A 21,099-nucleotide genomic window follows, 5' to 3' on the forward strand; every position below is an offset into this window, starting at 1 on the left:
GAGCTCTAATCACTTTATTTCACAAGAAAATGGAGAAAATGGATTTGCTGTCATTACCACATACAGTACATTAAAACGGCATGCACTTCATTTATCATCGAGATGCGTTCAGTTCAAAAACAGGCAGCCGCTATAGTGCTGGCAACCTGTGTGGTTTGGTAACCACAACTCCATTTACGTTACCGTCTAATGTAGATTTTTTCAGCTGATGTAAGATGCAGATGGAGAAAAATAATAAAGACTGCAGGCTTGTGTCAGTTTTTTTCACACAAACTTGCGCATCTGGTTGGTCTCTATTTAAAAAACATGCTATTTTAATATACCTCTAATAGTCCTTGAAAGCCTTCATTGATTCCAAAGCATGTCATTTTACAGGTAAGGTGGTATGAAATACACACATTCATGTCCACTCTCTGCAGGAAGTGATTCACATGAACATCACTTATGAGCTCCACATGAGGTCCTTTCTTCATCTGTCATTTCAAAGCACATGCTCAAAGCCGGGAGTGTTTGCTCAGCAAACTGTTTGCAATCATCGCCTGGATCGTAATCTTGCCTCGTGCCGCTCCACTTGACCTGCCGGGTGAGTTTCACTCTCATTGTGAGAGCAGCGACTCGATGCATTCAACACACATTCAACACAGATTTCTTTATCTTTGAATAATTGTGTGTTTGCCGTCATATGAGAAATGTGGACACAGGTGTCCTCTTGATATACCGAGATTTAAGCACTGAATATTTTGAACGTGTGTTTTTGACTGCTTAGGAAAAGAGATCTAGGTGGTGTGCCAAAGTATACTTATCAGACCTGAACATTTTTAGAAAAAAATCACACATCTGTCAGTCCATATAATGCAAGGGAATAGGCGTCAAAATGTTGAAGTTCCAAAAAACACAAAAAAGCATACAGAAGTACTGATAACTTGAAGTTTGGTTTTTGAATGCTTCATTAAAAGAACCACTCATAGAGTCATTTGTTTGTGAATCAGACTACACTGCCCTCACTCTGTTTATGCGTGCAGCCATTCACTTATATTGAATTCGGATGCTTTTTTTCCCAGTATGCATTTCATGCTTGCATGAACTTTGTTGAAACGTTGATTGTGAGTTTGAAATATACCACATCCCCTCACAGCTAGCTAAGTGTTAATTACATGCTTGATCCTCAGTAGAAATCCAGCCCTAAAAAATTAGAACGATGTGTTGTTTGATTGAAATGTTTTAATTAAGCTGACTTAAGCCATCAAGCCCAAGTTTAGCGTTTTTGGATGACTCTGTGCAGAACCTACAGAAATTTTCCACAGTTTTTATCAGTTACACAATAACACAAGAGTATCACTCAACAATTTTGACTACTACTGTTCAAAAGTTTGGGGTTGGTAAGTTTGAATGTTTTTGAAAGTAGTCTCTCATGCTCTCCAATGCTGCATTTATTTGATCAAAAGTACAGTACAGCAATAGGCAAATATTAATACAATTGAAAATAATTGTTTTCTTATTTCAAATATTTTAAAAGACAAATGATTTCTGTATTGGCAAAAAGCTGAATTTTCAGCATCCATTACTTTAGTGTCACATGATCCTCCGGAAATCATTCTAATATGCTATTTGGTGCTTAAGAAACATTTCTTCTTATAAATGTTGAAAACAGTTGAGAGAAATTTTGTGGAAAATTAGATACAATTTTTTTTTCTTTACTGTCACTTTTGAACAATTTAATGCTTTCTTGCTCAATTAAAAAAAAAAAATAATAATAATAATAAATAAAATCTTACTGACCCCAAACTTTTGAACAGTAGTTGTACAAGTTGCACTTTTCCAGTCAAAGTGTATGTTTACTAGGTTATTTGTTAAACCAAGCAGAATACCGGATAGATATTGGTAGGGTTAGTGTTCTGTCTAATGATGCAGCATGCAGCAAGCTTAACCCATTTTGATGTGTAACAGGATGTTCTTCTGGAGCACAGGTCATCTTCTGTAACCTCAGCTCACTCCTCTAAATACTTGCTGTTTTTCATCGCCATTCATTTGGAATCAAATTCGGGTCAGTTTTGACTTGATGTAAATATCAAAATAAATCCAGTTTTATGAGCACGTCTCTCTCTATCTTCTCTCCAGATCAGACTCCTATCATGCGTTCAGTAACGGTACAGATGTGAGCCGGGCGGCAGGATTTTAAACGCTTCCTTGTCTCAGCTCTCATCAAAGAAAGCTCTCTCTTCAGAGTCCAATCACACAAATTTGATTTTGCTGTTTGCCCAAGGAACTTTTCGAAACATCAGGCAGAAAGTGAAGCCCTTGTTTCCAGCAGGCCTGGCCCTGACGTACAGAAGCCATCTTTAACTTTTCCCCCTTAACCTCGTTAACACTGCCTCCACTTTCCTTCCTGGCCCCTCCTCTCTCTTTCGGTCTCTCTCTCTCTTTTTTTTTGCTTTCTGTCTTTCTTTCTCAAATGCTGTCCCTCCACCCCACCTTAGTGACATAATTTGGCATATCATAATGATTTTATAATACACTAATCAGTTCACTATTTAAAGTATCACTGCAAAAATATGGTAAAAAACGTATTGCAATGTAAACATACTGAAACCAAATATACAGTGAGACTACACCATGATAAACAGCAGGCAGAAGCAGTATGTGTGACTGTGGTCTTGAGAGGTGTCTGCTAAGTCCGTGCCATGTTCAGAATGAACATTCAATGTGAGACCGAGAGGAACGTCTGTGGTCAAAACTGTTAGTGGCACAACCCTTTCACACCTACACAGAACCACACTCAAACACCCACTGTGTCATCTTGAGAAAACACATCATTTCAGCCAACTGAAGACATTCACTAGTGTTAAGCCATTTTTTTGAAGGCTTGTGTTGCCAGGTTGTGGACATAAATCTGGAGAGGGTTGGAATAGAGATGCAAAACTAGGTATTTCGGTGGGTTTCCTGAAGAACTTAATAATTAGGCTGGTTTTGAGTTCACCTGACTCTGATTGAATGAATTTGGGAGTGACAAAATTGTATAGCATTTTAATATTAACCATTTATTAACCATAAGCTGTTGGCCATAATATATGAGAATGATTAGACTAAATCACCATGTTGATAAATTAGACTAATTCTCATAGCTAGTGGATCATTGTTATCGATTCTATGTTAAATGCGTTTTCCGCTTAATATATTTTATTCTGATACACAGATGTTCTGTAGAGGGATGTGGCTAAGTAAGCAGTCTAAAAAGGCTGGTACGGGAGGGTCGGTTATGGGTTTATGGACACTTAGTTTGGCAGGGGGTGAATGTGGTATTTAGTTTAAAACAGCAAGCACCTGATGATATCAGCTTAGTGGGGTCTGAGAATGGCCTTTGACTTGAAACATAGGTCTCAGCAGTGGCCTTGTTGGCGCAGCAGGCAGACCTGGTGTCAGTCCGTGTGACCTGTCCTGTCCTGTCCTGTCTTTTTTTTTTCTTTTTTTTTTCCACTATTGTAAAAGCCTGAAAAAAAGTGGTCTCAGCAGTGGCCTTGTTAAGGCTGGAATTTCAGAGCGAGGTAGGGTTACGCCCCCTGTGGGGACTTTCACTGTGAGAAAAGGGTGAGAAAAGACTGAATGTGTTAAAACTTCAAGGAAAAGGTGAAGCTTTTCAAGTCCTCCCTGTGTTTTATGTCTCTCACTTTTATATTGACCTCTGGACACTGTTCTCCTTTTCAATCCTCTTGGAAACCTAGTTTCGCTGACTAAACGTTAAGTCAAAATGTGTTACGCCTGTGATGTCACATGGGTTATTTCCGGGGAGAGCGACGACAGAACAAAAGCTTGACGGAAAGGTGCAGGATGAAGGTTTCCAGTCGAAACGGACAGTTTGCTGAGCAAAGGTTTGACATTTCCTTCATGCTGATTAGCTTCCAGGACATGCGTTCTCCAATGAAATAATGAATATGCCTATGCGTCGTTGATTCCCAAAGACATCAGTGTGAGTAGCTTTTGGGGTTTAACCAAGAGACTCAATGAAATCAGGCTGTCATGCTTGATGGGCCTTGATTAAAGCGCCATGGAGGTTGCATCCGTCAGATGTAGTGTAACTGTCAGTACAGTAATTGAATCTAATGAGAGGCTTCTCTGCCTGATTATTTCTGTAAGTGGAAAGCAAACATCTGAAGTTTGCTTTTGGACACCACAGTGGAATACACTCATAAGCTATGAGAGAACAAGGAAACATGGCTAATAGGACTGCATTTGTGTGTCCACAGCGAGAGTGTTTTAAAAGAGTTGTTTAAAAATTCCCCCTATATTTCGCATTAGACTGAAAATGTGTTCCTCTGAATGTTTCCACATTCAAAGATGAGGCAATCTGCTTAACGTCACTAGCCGCTAATACAGAGAAGACAACACAATAGGCTTTTCAAGGACGTGAGGAATGCTCTACGCCCATGCTTCTCTGAGCTCTCAAGGCTGTTTATTGGTGCCAGGATAAAGGACCCTGCAGAGTGTTTACAAAATTGAGTCAGTAATTAGATGGGCAAAGATGTAGTTTTGCAGATAATCAATCTAAATGAATCTTTATGATCTAAGCCTTTTTTTCCAATTCAAGTCTTCTGAACAAAGCAGCCCTGAACCACTGAAATTAAAAGTAAAGTGTGTCATTTCTGCATCACCAAGCTGATTTGCCATTGGTTGAGGAAAAATAAAGTCCAGTCTCGAATAACGTTAACTGATGAATTATTGAGTATAACTTGATTTTTAAATTTTCTTTTGTAAGAACTATTTTTTTGGCTTTATTTTAATTTAATTAATTAAAAAAAAATGTTATTTTGCCACTTCCCTTTTGAAGCTTGTCAGTCAGATTAGTAAGACCCAAGTTTTTATTGTTGCTATATTACACTTTGACTGAGGCAGTTTGCAAGCAGAGCCAATTCTACAATATGTAACACTTAAATAACAACAACTGGAATTCAAGCTGTTTCAAATAAGAGCTGCAGTTCCCATCTCACACTGTGGCCTTGTGACCCTTGTCATCCCTGTGTCCTTCATAAACACCATGGCCATTGTTGAGATGACCTTCATGTCTTTAACATTCTTTTATCAATACTTGATTCTTCATCCCAGGCTGCTGATTGCTGTGCCAGTCTCTCATATCACTCTCACACAGTAAAAAAAACCTTCCTCCTCCTCAACCTGGAGTCCGTACCACATGCCGACATTTATTTTGTGATGCACTGTACATGATGCACTTAAATGACAGTGTGTCTCAGGATCATATTTCATGATGTGAAAAATTGTAGGGTCTGTTTTTATTCATAGGAGCATTGTCTTAATGAGTCAGTCCACTGTATATTTACTAAGTGCAGATTGGCTACTGGTTCAGGATACCGAATCAAGAAAGAGAGTTTAAACTTGACTAATCAGGGGTTTGCACCAAGACATAAAGCTTGAGTCCAGAGGAGCTGTTAAAAGACAGAATACTTGATCTTAATATTCATCAAGAATATTAAGGTGCAGTACAGTCACACATTCACACAGTGGGTTGTTTACACACATCTCTGATTAAAACCCATAAATAAAAGGTACATGGCTAGAATAGCTTGTCCGTCGGTGGCTTCTAATTCAGAAATTAAACTCTGAGTGGTGTAATATTATGGGAAATATGATTTTAATTGAATCCTTTAAAAAGCTGTAAACTAAACGGTCGAGCATATTTGGCAAAATTCAAGCATATCTGGAGCATTTCAAAAAGCATTTGTTTTCATTATATCCCTTTTCTTTGGGATTGTGAACTTCCTTTTCCCCCTCTCCTTTTCCTTTTTTTTTTGTGGAGGTTCCTGTCCTTTCGCATTAACCATGTTTTTAGAAAAGCAGAGTTTGACTGGGAGCCTTAGCTCATGTGTTAAAGCGGTAATTTTCAGTGACATCGCTTAGAGCAAGTGGGGATGTGTCATTGTCCGCCCTTCACTGGTTACACAATACGGAATCTGTTGTGCTGAAATGAAGGTGATTCACTCCGTCGGGGTTTTAGGCAAGAGCTAATGGGCCCCACTGACCAGTCGAGCCAGGGTACGAGGGATACACCACTGGGAAACGTGTCCCCAGTGGCCTAAATTCATTTCGATGACTGTCACTGATTACAGCCTGTTTATCTCAGCCATGTATTACACGCTTAATTTGGTTTACGCTAGCTGGATTGTCTGAGGTTTAACACGCTAGATGAAGTGTGTCCTAGAAAGCGGAAGTGTGAGAACTTAATATCTTTGATGTGCTGTTCTTCTTGTTCTTGTACTTCTACTGCATTTACGAATATGCTTATACTTTAATCTTTGCAAATTCTCCAATAAGCAACAACTAATCACCTGATTTATAATCAGACTTATGTTCATACATTTAACCGTTTCATAAAATCTCTTGTGGTTTTCACATGATGCTGATTGTTCATTGATGCATATTTCAGCTAAATCATTAAAAAAAGAAGTAAACCGCTTATTTGTTTCATTTAGATGGAAGAGCATAAATATCCAGCACTTTCTTAAAGAGATAGTTCACCAAGAAAGAACAATTATTATAAACTCCCTTATTGTAGTTCTAAAACTGTATTGTAACTGTATTGGTTTGTTTAGTTTTTTTTGCTTATTCCATACTGTTCATAGTGAACAAAAAGTGACCAAAAACAACTTGGCTCAACAACTCAAGTGCTATTTTCAGACTCTGTTCATATGATTTGTGTGAGGAAATTTGAGTTGCTGATAATCTTCCCCTCCAGTGAATGGTTAACATGAAAATCACTTCAAATCGAGTCAGTGAGCTGAACTCGAGAACCAGATTAGTCTGATTCATGGACAACCTATTTAGTTCAGTTTGTGAACCAGATCAATCTGTTCTTTGAAAATAACTAGCTCAATATAATGATCCGTTCATGACATTGAACAGATTCAGATCTCAAGTTCAACTCACAGACTCTATTATATGGCTTCAGAAGACCTAGGAATGTGGAACACAAGTTGTTGTCTTTTTTTTTTATTTATGTGTGAATTGTGGTTGTAACAAAAACCACACTATGGACTTGCTTCAGAAATTGTATGGAAAAATAAAAGAAAATAGGTTTACAATAAAAAGGAAACAACATGAGGTAACAAGATAAAATAATGATCATTTAAAAAATTTTGCGCCAAATAGTCCTTCCAAACACAAGTTTTCATGAATTTCTCCAGTTGTTTCCACAGTTGTTTTTCCTCATAATGTCCGAATTACCTTGCCTTGGTATCAACTTTTAAGGCTCTTCGTCCCTCTCTGACATTTCCACATTTTTGTCATTTTAATCAAACAGCTGCATCAGGCGCCTAACAGGCAGTCGGTCCATCCGTTTCCTTTCCCATCCCCCTCTTTGACCAGACCATCAGCATCCCAGCCAGCTTATCATGGGGAACTAATTCAATATCCCTGTGCCTGTTTTAAATGTCATTGCCTGAGCTCATCTGGAATGACATGTTTTTCATGGTGGATGTAAAGGCGCTTTATTGTGCAGGAACCAGAGCAGGGGGATGCGGCTGCCCTTCGCTCTTCACGTTCGCTCCGATCCGAAAGGTCTACGAGCTTTTTAAGATCATTCGGTGCACATTCAGAGCAAGCTCGCTCATCCTGTCTCTCATTGGCTCTGTGAGTCATAACGCATCCTCAGCTGACTTGTGAAAGTAGACTGGCAAAAATTAGATCATCAAATGTCAGTCTATCTGCTAGCATGGAGTGGTTTTATTTTGCGTTCTCAGATTTATGATTGGTTTAAACGTTATTTCAAATATTTTATTGACATTTTTATGGTTTGTTAACTTTAAGGATTTAAAGGAATAATTCTCCTTAAAAGTACTTCGTTCACCTAAAATGCTGTCATTTGTTCACCTTTATGTAACTCCAAACCATTTCGGAAATTGGACAGTTGAGTCACTGAGAACCAAATCAGTCTAATTCAGGAACATTTAGACTCTGTTTTTGTGAACTGGATTAGGAGTAGGCGATTTTTCCCAAAATATCATATTACGATCTTGTCACACAAAATCACGATCTACGATCTGAATCATGAACATCCCAATTTTGAGAATATCCAGAGTGGAATAAGCCTATGACTTACCATTTGAACATTTGAAAACACAGTGTTGCATTAAACAACCAAAATGGACATTAAAGCCTAAGTTGAACTTAAAACACTCAAATATACGTTGCTTCTTATTAAAGTTATAAAATAACACATACAAGATCACTCAGTATTTTTCTCTTTAATTAGTTATATTAATCAGCTTTATCATTAAGATCCAACTTCAAAACCAAATGCACAGATCTAATATACTGACACGCATCCAATTTCTTTCCCAATTGTTTATGTTCAGTTAAAACATAACTAACTGTATTTATGTAAATATTCGCCAAGACAGACATTTTGACATATTATTGTGTATATTTGACCATTTATGGGCGTGCCTGAAACTCCACATATATTTTGCCTGTTCATATTAGCTCCGCCTCGGAGCGCGTGCACAGAACGCACCTGGGGAACAGTCTATTTCACAGTTAATGAGCTTTTAATAACTCTTTTTAAAATAAACCATGTCCCGCAGTTGACTGCAATTTACGACAGTCACATTGCATGATTGAGCTGATTTGGACATAAGCACACCGCTTGAAATGACTGGAACAGCTTGTGGCACAAATCGAAACTGAAACAAAAAATTGATTAATCGCAGTACTTACTACTGCTAGCTCACATTGAGTTTTTTTTTTTTTTTTTATACATCACGCATGAAAGACACATGATAGAGACGCGTGATATAATTTGACCAACCAAAGTCATCTAATAGGCAGTCATGGCTATAGTTTAAACATTATTATTAGGACATAAAAGATCACGATCTCTACGGTTCACATGAAAAGTAGATCGTAGACGTCTTCGAGATCGATCACGATATAAAATCGACAGATCGCCCACCCCTAAACTGGATTATCTGACTCCTTGAAAAGATCTCAAAGCAGTGATTTTGTTTAAGGCATGCAGCACACAAATCATACAGACTGGTATACTTCAAAAGTTTATTTTTTCATTATGTTGAAATCTACAATATTCCTCAAATTTAACTTTTGTGTTCCACAGAAGAAAGAAAGTCATAGAGTATTGTTTAGTTTTGGTTGAACCTGTCCCTTTAAGATTGTCTTAAATATTGATTGACAGCAAAGCCCCTGCGGGTACCATTCTGTGATCTCTCGCCACATGGGTGATGATATCAGTTAACCCATTGTACCACAGAAAAGGTCCTGGTTTGAGGAAAGGCCTAAAACCCTTGAGATGCACAGCATGGCTTCTTACCCTGACCCCTGCAGGCATGCCTGTATCATCTGGCCTTTTGCCCATACTGAGTCATCCACCTCCGATCTCACCCCTGCTCTTTTCTTAACTCCCCCCAGCGTTTTTTAGCCCCAGCCCGCATGTCTGGCAGCCTCTGGGGTTGTGGGTCAAAGAATAGGGCAAAACTGGAAATGTGATGGGTCGGCTAGGGCTTACTGTGGCAGATAGAGGGGCAATACGTGAGGCAGGATGAGTCAAATTATGTTGCTGCTTTAAAATATCCGTTTCAAATATAAAGGGCGAATAAGCATCTGCTCTGACAGGTCTACCAGTCTGGAACTGAAGTGGCCAATCAGAAGTGCATCTTTTTCATTAGAGAGGACAGCGTGGCCAAAATTTTACCCTAAAATGACAATTCTTGATTATTTATATAAAATGTAATATGTGTGTGTATGTATGTATGTATGTATAAATATATATAAATATTATTACATTAGTGTATGTGAGTGCGTGCATAAAAAAAATAAAAATAATATAACAAAAATAAAAATAAAAAATTAATGTTGCATTAATTTTGTTTAAAGTTATTTATTAATGTTAGTAGTATTACATTAATGTTTCTGTGTAATATCATAGGTACAGGTGTGTTAGTCAATGTTTTTCCCCAATGTCTAATTGAAATTACAATTATGTTGATGAATTAGATTTCGCATTATGAATCATGATGCATGTAGTTAAAATCCATTCTCATGTGTTTTTCTTGTAGGGTTTCTGAAACCCCAATGCTCGATACCACTGCCACCTCAAAGAGGACGAGCAGAAGCATGCACGTGTTTCACCGGAATGTGTGCTCTTCATCAACGCAGGCTTTCTACAGGTAACCTGTGCATTTTCAGAACTGTACAATCGCTTACGTTCTCCACAGCTCATAAAACTTACAGCAATAACTTGTTTTTTGGCAGCTCTGTAGCTCCACCATAAAATAATCCTGCCTTTTTGTGTGCCTCAACTGTTCCCATGAAACCTCATGGTTCTTACTTTGAAGAACACTCAAGATACATGCATAAATCAATGCACTGAAGTCATATTTAGAGCCCTAAACGGATTTCCACTGTGCTTGGCTATAACTCATGCCAAATATGTCTGGTCTTGTAGTATGTCTGCGTTTGCAAGAAACAAGACACATCTTGCATACATATACAAATACAACCTCTAATCTGAATTCGTGTCTGGCCCCCTCCTTATGTTTTGGTCCTGCAGTGCATGATTTGCAGTTTGTTATGCTAGTTTATAGGGCTGATGGACATGTTAGCAACCGGTCTTCTCTGAGGAATCCTTATCTGGCAGCATTACTGCACATTCCAGCTGTGACCCTATGGTATGTGGGGAATGGATCGCTGTTGGCTTGTATGTAAACGTGTTTTGTTACATGACTTTTATTGCATTGTCTTTGCCAACATTTAGCGCAACATGTATAGTACTGTATGTGAACAAATGACTTGTATGAACTGGTTCTTCTTAATGAATCAAGACTTATGAATCGATTCAGTTCAGAATCCTGTAGGATGGTGGTTGTCATCTGGTTTTGTGTTTAGTAGGGCTGCACGATTAATCAAATGCGATTATCATGAGCATCTTGTCAGTAAAAACGCTTCTGTAATCAGTAGTAAATCTCCATCGCGTGCTTTCAGATGGAGCAGCATTTACTACACAGAGCCGTCGTTCACTGACAAGTTCTGCAAAAACATTGCGGACGATATAATCGTACGATTATGAAATCAAAGAAATCGTTTGCGATAATGACAGCTGTTTGCGTAACTTGTCAGTGAACTACGGCTTTGTGTAGTAAATACTGCTCCATCTGAAAGCTTATGAAAATACCATATTTAATAACATGCTTTTACTCCAAAATCACTTCATAACATCAGACAAGTGTTTGAAATAAATCCTTCTGTGAGATGATGTGGCTTCTGACACAGAATAAGGCATGCAACATATTTCATAGTATTCTAAACAGTGATAAATAAAGTCTATGTCGATTAGCATTGCATTATTATATACTTTATTATAATGAAAATTATATTAAGACAAACTCAGATAAACCATATACTGTATTGTTGTAGTTGTATGTTTATTAGTCACATTAAATCAATAAAAGCAGTTAAATCTTCAGTTTCTTCAGCTGCACCTATATGCATTTCCTGGTTTCTTCTTCCAGGTGTATTTGGAGTTTCCGCGTGAGGGTGCCCTCTGGCCTTCAGATGGAGATTTACTGCTGATCACAGAACTGTGCTTCACTGAAAGATACGCATGACAATCGCAGCTTTTGCCTAATCACGATTACGATTTCATTTTGATTTATCGTGCAGCCCTAGTGTCTAGATTTTACATTGTGCATCAACTAATGACCAAACAGCACAACAATTTTTCATCATACAAATGCAAATGTCGTCACAAAAAAAATCTGAAATGAATACATTTTACAGTTTTGGATGAAAACAACCTGTATATATTTTGATTGTTTTCAGCTAATTGTATAGCAGTGACCCCACACATGTGTCAGGTGCATTGTGGGAGACCTCATCCATATGCTATTAAAATGGAAAACCGTTTTGATTCATCTTTTTGTTTTAGCTTTTTAAGAAGGATTGTTTTCGACAGTCACATCTTGGCGGATTTTATTAAATCCATTTTTACAAAAGTCCCATAGGGTTAAATGTTTGCTCAGAAGCACAAGTTAAAGGCTCTTTTCTCCTTCATGTACCCATGTGATTGATTAAATGCATGTTTTATACTCTCTCAACCCTGAAAGGCATGCAAGCATCTTTCAATAGCTACTACAGACAGTCTGCACACATCACTCACAACAAAGGGCTACTTTTATAGGTCGGATACAGAGAGGATTCTTTGGATTAGTTGCTTGGAGCCATTCGCACTGAAGTCGTTCTATTTGTGAAAAATGTTAAATATTTCCGCAAGCTGACATGGTGGTCTTAAGATGCTCCAGAGAGCTTTGGCAACACAAATGAGTTTGCCTATGAAAATCATTTCTGTCTACATATTGTCTTTTCCAAAGCCCATAATCGAGATTGTGGAGAACCAGTCTTTAAACCCTGCATGGTGCTCAGCAGTTTGTTCGCGGTGAAATGGTTACTGTGGAAACCCTGTGGTCTGGTGTGGTGGCTAGCCTAACTGGAGTCACTCTTTTATAGAAGTAGTAATAGCTGTGTTTCTAATTAGGGAATGTGTTTCGGTAAATCTCTTCAAAGTGAAGAGGATGTGTTCCAGTCTTAGCATTTTGCTTGTACTGTGGTGACCAAAATCACACATTAGAGCAAGGAAGATGACATGGGTTCGCTGGCGAAGGAAGCAGGAAAACGAACGTCACCCGAGGAAATCTGAATCCCTGATGTGGTAGCACTTTGGCTTCCAGTGGTTTTACATTGTTTTAGGTTTTTTTTTTATAAAACATACCCTTACTGGAAAGGGACCGTGAGAAACACAGCATCCTCTTTCAGTTCCAACTTAGTTTCAAAGGTGCTCGGTTTTTTATTAATATTTTTTTTAAAGAAAAACGCTCGTATGAAGTGCGCAAGAGGGAGCACTTAAAAAAACGTCTGCGGAGGGGCCTCACAATGCCGTCCTTGTGCTGCGATCTGGGCTCTTCTTGCTGCAGCGAGTAGAGGAATGGAAAAGATTATCCACAGGAATGTCTGGGGTGCCCTCAAACGCAGCGCTTCGCATGACCGGCCAATGGGAGCGCTCGACCGAGTGGCGGGCTAATTTTTTCCTGATGAACTCATCTGCCTGCTTCATAATGGAGTCTGATTGCCAGCGCTGAACTCACATATGGTCCATGTTTGGAGAGTCCCAATGACAGAACCACTTCTGTAGTGGGCAGAGGGAGATGATCGCTGGCTCAGTCTTTTGTCGTTTCATTAGGGTTGGGTAAGGATGAGGGTTTAGTTAGGCACATTCGGCCCACTTTCCCCTTCAGGTGTGTGGTTCTTTTTCTTTAATTATTCACTTTTTATTGACATCTCTTAACTTAAGCTCCAGTTACACCCTAAAGCCAAGCTTTATTACCTCTGACCACACTTAATTATGTTGGTTGGGTCGTGGTGCATCCCATGGCTTCATAAATTCTCCCAATTAATTTGGAGGCAATTTATTGTCCTGAGTACTTGGAAACAACTTTTTGCAGCCCTGTTACAGCAAGTGGTGGTAGAATTAACCCCATAAATTACAAGGACCGACTCGTTTTACTTGTGGTGAGTGTGTTTTAGCCCAGTGGAACATCGCCATCAGCCTACAGAAAGACAAAAAGGGAATGTGGTCAGGTTTCCGAGACCAAAGCATGTGTTTGTAGACCTTGTGGTCGCACGGGAAGAGGAAGGGGCAATGTGGGGTCAAAAGGTGAGGGAGGTCAAGGAAAGGAGCTCGTTAGCTATGACATGTTCAGCTCTCCCTTTTTTAATTGGCTCTGGTTGCTGTCCACATATGCCCTCGCCACTTCCTGTTGGCCTGGGGCTGCCAGAGAGGGGCCTGGAAACTCCAACTTGTTGATTATAGTGTCGGGCCCTTTATCCGCTCCCAAATTCATCACTACCAAGTGCACTGGCTATTTTAATGGTCTTATTTATTTAAACTGTGCTTCAAAGGAAGTCCAGTGGAGAAATAACAATTCAGCGCCCATTTTTTACATGTCTTTCTGTCATGTGTAGTCATGTTGGTTTATATTCTAACAGCGGGCCTGCAGTCTGTCATTATTTGGGTCGTGGCTGCCAAAATTTTTTGGGCTAACTGGATTTCAAAGTTCATTTTCATCAGCTATTTGATAAAGACCTGGCAGCGGTCCTAAAAACTCCAGCCGCCCTCGGTATCCACACCAATGAGTACATTCCATACGTCGGGACTGTAATAAGGAGAAGTGAATAGAAGTTTGATCAGAGTGATCTCATCTGGGGAGACGTTTTACTTTATTCCCTCATCAGCCCCATGTACTGTAAACACTGGAAGCAAAGTGGGAGTCGTGTGGCTCGCTGTGATGGATTTTTTTCCCCGTGACACCGTCAAGCATGTTTAGTGCTAATCTGCCAGCTAATTGAAAGCAGCTTGCTTTCATGTCCAGTGTTACAATGCCAATGCCTCTTGAAATGAAAATGATGGAGGATACAGCTGTGATATTGGCTTTAAAAAGATTTTTTTTTTGGGATCAGAGATGTCAGGCACTGTGATCTATTAGCAGAGAGTGTAGTGTGTCTGTCAGAAGACAATGTAATGCAGGCCATTGAACAGGCATGCATTACAGGCATGCAAGTATCTTGAAATATTCTCCAGCTGAGAGAAGAACAATGGGTCCCGTTCCTCGTACGTCGTCAACTCCGTTAGCTGGATTTGATTGTTGATGATTTGGCATGATCTTGGATTGTTTGGTTCTTTGAAGCTCATCCCGGAGTTGCGGTCATAGCAACAGGTCCGTAAGCTTAAACCTAATCGGGAGCAGGCTTATTTAATGTAAACAGGATTAGATTGCATCTTTTTAAGCAGAATTGATAGCTAAAATCTGTCTGCTACCACCGCTACTTTATTACAAGAGCATCCTACTGATCCACGGACAATAATTTAAAATAGTAGTAATTTAAAGATAGTATAATAACATTGTATATTCTTTAAAGATTTATTTGTCATAAAATAATTACTTCATAATTGTATTCGAGTCTTATACACATGCTATACAGATAATGTAGAGTCGTGCATAAATTTGAGTGATGACAGCTGTTATGGGAGTGGATTGATGGAGCGCAGGAGATGCAGATAACATGATCTTGACCCTTAAGAAACTTTAATGCTTTCACGTAACAAATCTGTTTAAATATAAAATGTAATGAATTGGTTATTACTACATTGAAATAAAAATGTAAAGCCTGTACAAATATTAGAAATCATGAATAATTGGGAATCATGTAAATTAAAATAAAATAAAAACAGTGCACATTTCATTTATCTATTATAACATTTAGTTGTGTTCGCTTAGCTGTTTCCTTATAAAAGTTCATAAATTTGTCAAGTTTTTTGTCAGGTGTCTTTTTTAATTATATGATGTCATTAGGTTACTGTCTTGCCAACAGGCAATCGCTGCATTGCTGATCATGGTTTTGAGTTTTTAAATCAACCCATGAACGCGCAATTATCTCAGATAATTCAGTCCAGCCATACTAATCATCAACAACAGGTGTGTTCGAAGAACCGAATTAGCCAGATCCTGATTAGCGAGATGATATCATCTTGAATGTGACATTTTATCTCGGATGTAATACGTGATGTACGAAGAACAAGCCCCTGATTAAAATTGGAATTTTTGTTTTCCTAAATATTAAGGATCAAAATCTTAAATATTGAACTGTGAAGTAGAGATCAGTGTATATTACCAATATTTCAGTGGTTATTGTTCTTTAGTATTATGATAATTCTAATTGTCACTCTATTAATAATAATAATAGTTATTATTATTAGTAGTATATAAAAAATGCCAATGAATGTTTAATAATTTATTAGTTGTATTATTAATAGTAATAATCATTATTGATACAACAATAACATCAGTATTAGTACTATCGAGAGAGAGATTTTTTTTAAGAATATGTTTTATTTTTAGTGCTGTGTTGTCATAGACGACATCTTGTGTAAGATTTGGTACCATGGTCTTTTTTCCCCCTCTATTTATTAATTTATTTTTTGTGGCTAAATGAAGAGCAAATACTGATATAGACTGGCTTAGACTGTCAATAAAAACGCATAGCCACACTTTTACCTCAGATGACTGCAGGACAACACAAAATGTGGCCTAAAAAGCTTAGAGCTTAGACAGTTTGGATTGGTCAGTTTTTTCTTTTTTTTTTTGTCTGAATTAGATTTATACCGGAATCTGTGCATGTGTGTGTTTGTGTGTTCATTTGAGTCACCATCTCTGAAGGTGAGCCTAGCTGACATTCTTACAATGACATGTCAACTGATCAGAGCCAGACAGACAGTAAGAGCATGAGTGTGAAACAAAAGTGGCAAAAGTTTTCAAGAGATAGGGCCAAAACTGAAGGAGGAAGCAAAAGAAACCAAAAAAAGGGAAAGAGTTAGAAATGGAGGAAGTAGCACTCACATTGGCACAGTGTGACAGCAGCCGCTCGTTGTGTCTGGGTCAGGAAAAAAATCAGAGTGACTAAGCCTTTGATAAATCTTTGAGCTCTTAATCTTTCTGTGCCGCCATCACAGTGAAATCCTATCTCATTGTCACAGCTGACCGAGGGGGGTGGGTGGGCGACAGCGCTCTGCATCTCACTGCCCTCTGGGATGTGCAGCCTTTCCCTGGCTCTCTCTGTCCGTTTCGTCATGAAGCATTAATTTATAGTCATCACAGCTTGAGGTCACTTTTGAAGTCAACATTAAATCAAAATTAATCCTGTTCACTTATTGGACTTATTTTTTTAAAAGCATTTTACTGGTCTTATTGTGAAAAGTTTAAATGGTGCATGCAATTTCAAAGAAAGCTTCTGAAATTGTATTTTATTTTATTTGTATTATTTTATTTGATATTTTATTCCATTTTAACAGTGTACCATGTTACACTTTATACATTTTAACTGTTAATGAGAATCAAACCCATGGCTTTGCTAGTTGCACGCTTTACATTTTGAACTTCTTGAACGGTCTAGCAAACTACCTTTGCTTAATAAACAGAGAAATTTCAAGGTTGTTCCTCTAAATGTGAACAATTCACACACCAGATGGTATTTCCAGCTCTTCTTGTGTTTTCAACTACACTCTAGAATGTGAACTTGAGTGAGTTAAATGAAAACAAAAGGCTGACTTGAAAAACACTGTATGAAGTTTTCTTTAAGCCTTGTTGCCTTTCTCTCTCAGAGTAGATGTGTTTATAGTGCAGTTGACCGCTGGAATTGGAGCAAGATTTCATGGTCTTTCCAACCGCAGTAAAATATTACAAATAAATAGATTGAATTATTTGTTTGCACCAAGCACTGTTTTAGGATCACACTTGGGGTGGCATATAAAAACAACTTAAAATTTAATAGGCTGTATTGCGGCATCAGAACCTTTTTTTTTTTTCTTCTTCTTTTTTTTTTTCAGGTCGCGCAACAAGATATTGTTGCAAATTTGGAGTCTTACAACAGTAAGACATTCATTGAGGCCCTTCCAAAGGAACAGGCTAATCTGGGTGATTTATTTATTAATCCTGGTTTTCTTCTGCACGATTGCGTACGGCTGTCTGCACATAAATTACAGTAGTTATGTCCACAGCTTCCAACTTATCTGTGACTGAAGGATACAGACCCTTCAGAGTGCAGTACACTGGCTGTTTGTGTGTGATTTGCTTGTTTATGTGTGCATGTGTTTATGGAAGATGAGCTCCAAGTGTTGTTTGGATGGACGCCTCCACTGAAGTCATCTGATTCCAATATGCATGAGCCCCATCCTGCCAGGAACAACAGGATGCTCTGGATCAGACACACATAGGTTCACTGTGCATGCTGATTTCACAAACATAAAGTACTGATGTTCTTTAGTGCTGATATCTCATGCTCCTTTGGGATGGATGGGGAAAAATTCAAAGGTCTTTGGGAATCTTATGCAAAAATAGTTTGGAGTGGGCAAATTATGCATGTAATATGTGACCCACTCCATCATTTTGAGTGATTTTGATTCAGAAAGACATTTTGAGTCTGAATTTGAGGATAAAAAAAAAAAAAAAAAAAAACGTATTTAAAAGTTGTCTCTTTTGCTCACCAAGGCTGCATTTATTTGATCACAAATGCAGTAAAAGAGAAATGTTGTGAAGTATGATTACAGTTTAAAATAACTATTTTATATTTTATTATATTTAGAAATGTAATATATTCCTGCGATGCAATTTTCAGCAGCCATTGCTCCAGTATTCATTGTCAAATGATCCTTCAGAAATCATTCTAATGTATTGATTTGCTGCTCAAGAAACATTTCTTGCTATTATCATTGTTGTGCTGCCTAACATTTTTGTGGAAATTGTATTACTTTATTTTATTTACACAAACGTGTGAACAGTAGTGAAAATAAAATAAAATAAATAAACAAATAAAAGTACAAAGATAATTCATTATATAAACTAAAACTAAAATCATAAAAATTGTTACTTTAAATTTTACTACCCCCCCCCCATAAATTTAGTTGAAGTTGATGTACTAAAATAACTAAAACTAAATCTGAAAAAAATATATATATAATATATATATATATATATATATATATATATATATATATATATATATATATATATATATATATATAAATATAACAATAATAAAATAAAATATCACGTTTCATCATACATCTATGGATCGTCTGCTTGTTAACTGGTCCGTGCCGTAGGCTTAGCAGTTGTCGTAAAGCTCAGGTGTCATTTTGGAAAGAGCATGGTCAGTTAGCTTCATCCACAAAGGCACAAGGAAGCCGATTTCCCTTAGGGTGGCCGCTAAGAGCTTGAGAGGGCAGGGGGGCTCATAGGGAAGGTCATGGATTGGGTTCTGTAGGTATTTTGACGCTAAAACAATTAGACACACTTGGCATTATACCCGGCGCTACAGTGGAGGGGAGGGGGGGTTATCAGGCAGCTGGAACGATTGTTTGATCCAAATGGCACCAAAGCTGATCTCATGAAGGGCAAGGTCGACGTTAAAACTAGCGATGTTCATTTCCGTTATTGTTTCTAACAACAGAACATGAGGATTGACATGGTCATCATATCACATCATGCACCTGCAGCGCTTCTGCAAGCGGAGAAAAACATAATAAAGCTAGGCTATGTATTTAACAAATAAATAGGCTTATACGAGGCTTATTTACTTAAATAATAGGCTTATTTACTTAAATAATAAATTAAGAAAAATGAAAGAAAATCTGTGCAACAAGCACAGCTGAGTTTCGGTTCATTTTTGTGCTGCATGAAAGGAAACCAGACGGCAGAAAGCAGCATCCTATTTTTCTTTAGGCTTATTTTACAAAAGCACAAAGATTTGTTTTTATAGTGAATAAACACAAATGAAAGCCAACGTTTTACAATTCTGATTATCTTTATGACTAAAAGGGGTAGTTGCTTCCACTGTTAGAAAGAAAAAATTCAAGTGATGGTGCCGTGCACACAGTTGAGCATTGCTACCTTGATAATGCACACTCATAAATATCAAAAAAAAACACACACAAAAAAAAAAAAACAAAAAAAACACACTGCTTAGTTTAAATATGTAGTAAAATCTGTGCCGTTAAGTGTTATCACTTGTATAATTCGAAACATTTTGTTTTATGTGGATATTGGAACGCGATTGAAGTAGGATACATAATAAATAATAATTTGCCATCCAAAAACATCGCGAATATGGATACATTTGATTTTCTGTCGAATGAGAGACCCAACGTTGGTTTCAGTTTCGTTTTAGCTTAAATTAATTAGTTTTGGCTTGTTGCTTATATTGCTATAGTGTCTTATATTTTTAATTCTTGCTCTTTTCTAAATACTGTTAATTGAAAGGATTTGTTATGGAGTGAGGGGAACTAAAATAGCCTAGCTATGTTTACAGTGTTTATTATAATGTTTGTAAACTTTTTGCGTCGGCTTAAGGCCTATTTCTGAATTAAATAATAAAATGCGACTTATACACGACTTGTGTTTTTAATTGAACGTCCCCATTTCAAACACCTGCCATCCTCGGCAACTTTTGATACAGGTCAAAGAGGGCAAGAGGTCACTGAAAGAAAGATTTTGACCTTACAATGTCATACATTTAGCAGCAGGACCAGCCAAGTGTGCTAATTTTCTGCCAAGCATGCTGGGATACAGTCGGAATGGGATGAAGGTGTTACTTGTTGCCCGTGTTTGCACTGGAAGTGAATGTTTAGTGCTTCTACAGCTAATGGAAATGTCTTGTTTTGGTGTGCTGCTGTTCAGGGACATACAGTTGTGAATAAAAAAAAAAAACCCTTTATGTTCTAAAGGACTATTTGAATTGGATTTTTGGAGTTTTTGGGCACATTGATAGATATTTCCTAGAGATTTAAAAATGCACTCTCTTTTTTTTGTTAAATTGTACTCATTTCACATAATCCATTCATTCTGTGGATTTGGCTACACTTGGGGCTGTCCTGGAGGAATTCTAGTGGTTGACCTTTTACCGCACACAAACATACCACACACACACTCTCCCGGTTTAGTCGAAGCTTCTGTGCATATGGGAGGGAGAGATCAGAGCATGTGTGACTGAGCAAAACAAACGCCACAGGGACATCATGTCCACAAGTCCATTACAGCCTGTGACATTGATCTAATTGACTGATGTGGCCATGTAATAACGAATATATGAAACTAAAAATCAAACAAGATGACATCAGGGATGACAGGGGGATTTTACAGCTGTTGTGAGGGGAAACGCACTTTAGACTTTTAAATCTTTTTAAATGTATTGTTATGGTTGAGTAGTTTATTAAATGTAGTATTTCAATTTGAATTAATCAAACTTTCATCTTTAAAAACCAATGTAGGTTTGTGATGGGAAGTCTGATGAATCATTTCTGTGAATCATTTCTTTTGAACAGTTAGTTTCCAAAGAGTTCCAAGAATTTCATGCAGTCATGGTTAAGCTTAAAACAACAACAACAACATTTTTTGGAACCTAAATATAGTTTGCACTTACATTTAAACAATAATAAAATTAATTGACATTTAATTTTCATTTACATCTTTAGGCCGA

At 37.7% G+C, this 21,099-nt stretch overlaps 1 protein-coding gene across 1 annotated transcript in view; it reads left to right on the forward strand.

The window, feature by feature from the left end:
- Positions 1-21,099, forward strand: part of LOC109059302 (retinoic acid receptor RXR-alpha-A-like) — a 141,176-nt gene that overhangs the window by 59,487 nt on the left and 60,590 nt on the right. Inside the window, exon 2 of the mRNA XM_042778858.1 lies at positions 10,077-10,187. Coding sequence (XP_042634792.1) covers positions 10,077-10,187 — 111 coding nt within the window. The remainder of the gene's footprint in view (positions 1-10,076; positions 10,188-21,099) is intronic.

This window comes from Cyprinus carpio, chromosome A21 (genome assembly GCF_018340385.1).
Source record: "Cyprinus carpio isolate SPL01 chromosome A21, ASM1834038v1, whole genome shotgun sequence".
NCBI lineage: Eukaryota > Metazoa > Chordata > Actinopteri > Cypriniformes > Cyprinidae > Cyprinus > Cyprinus carpio.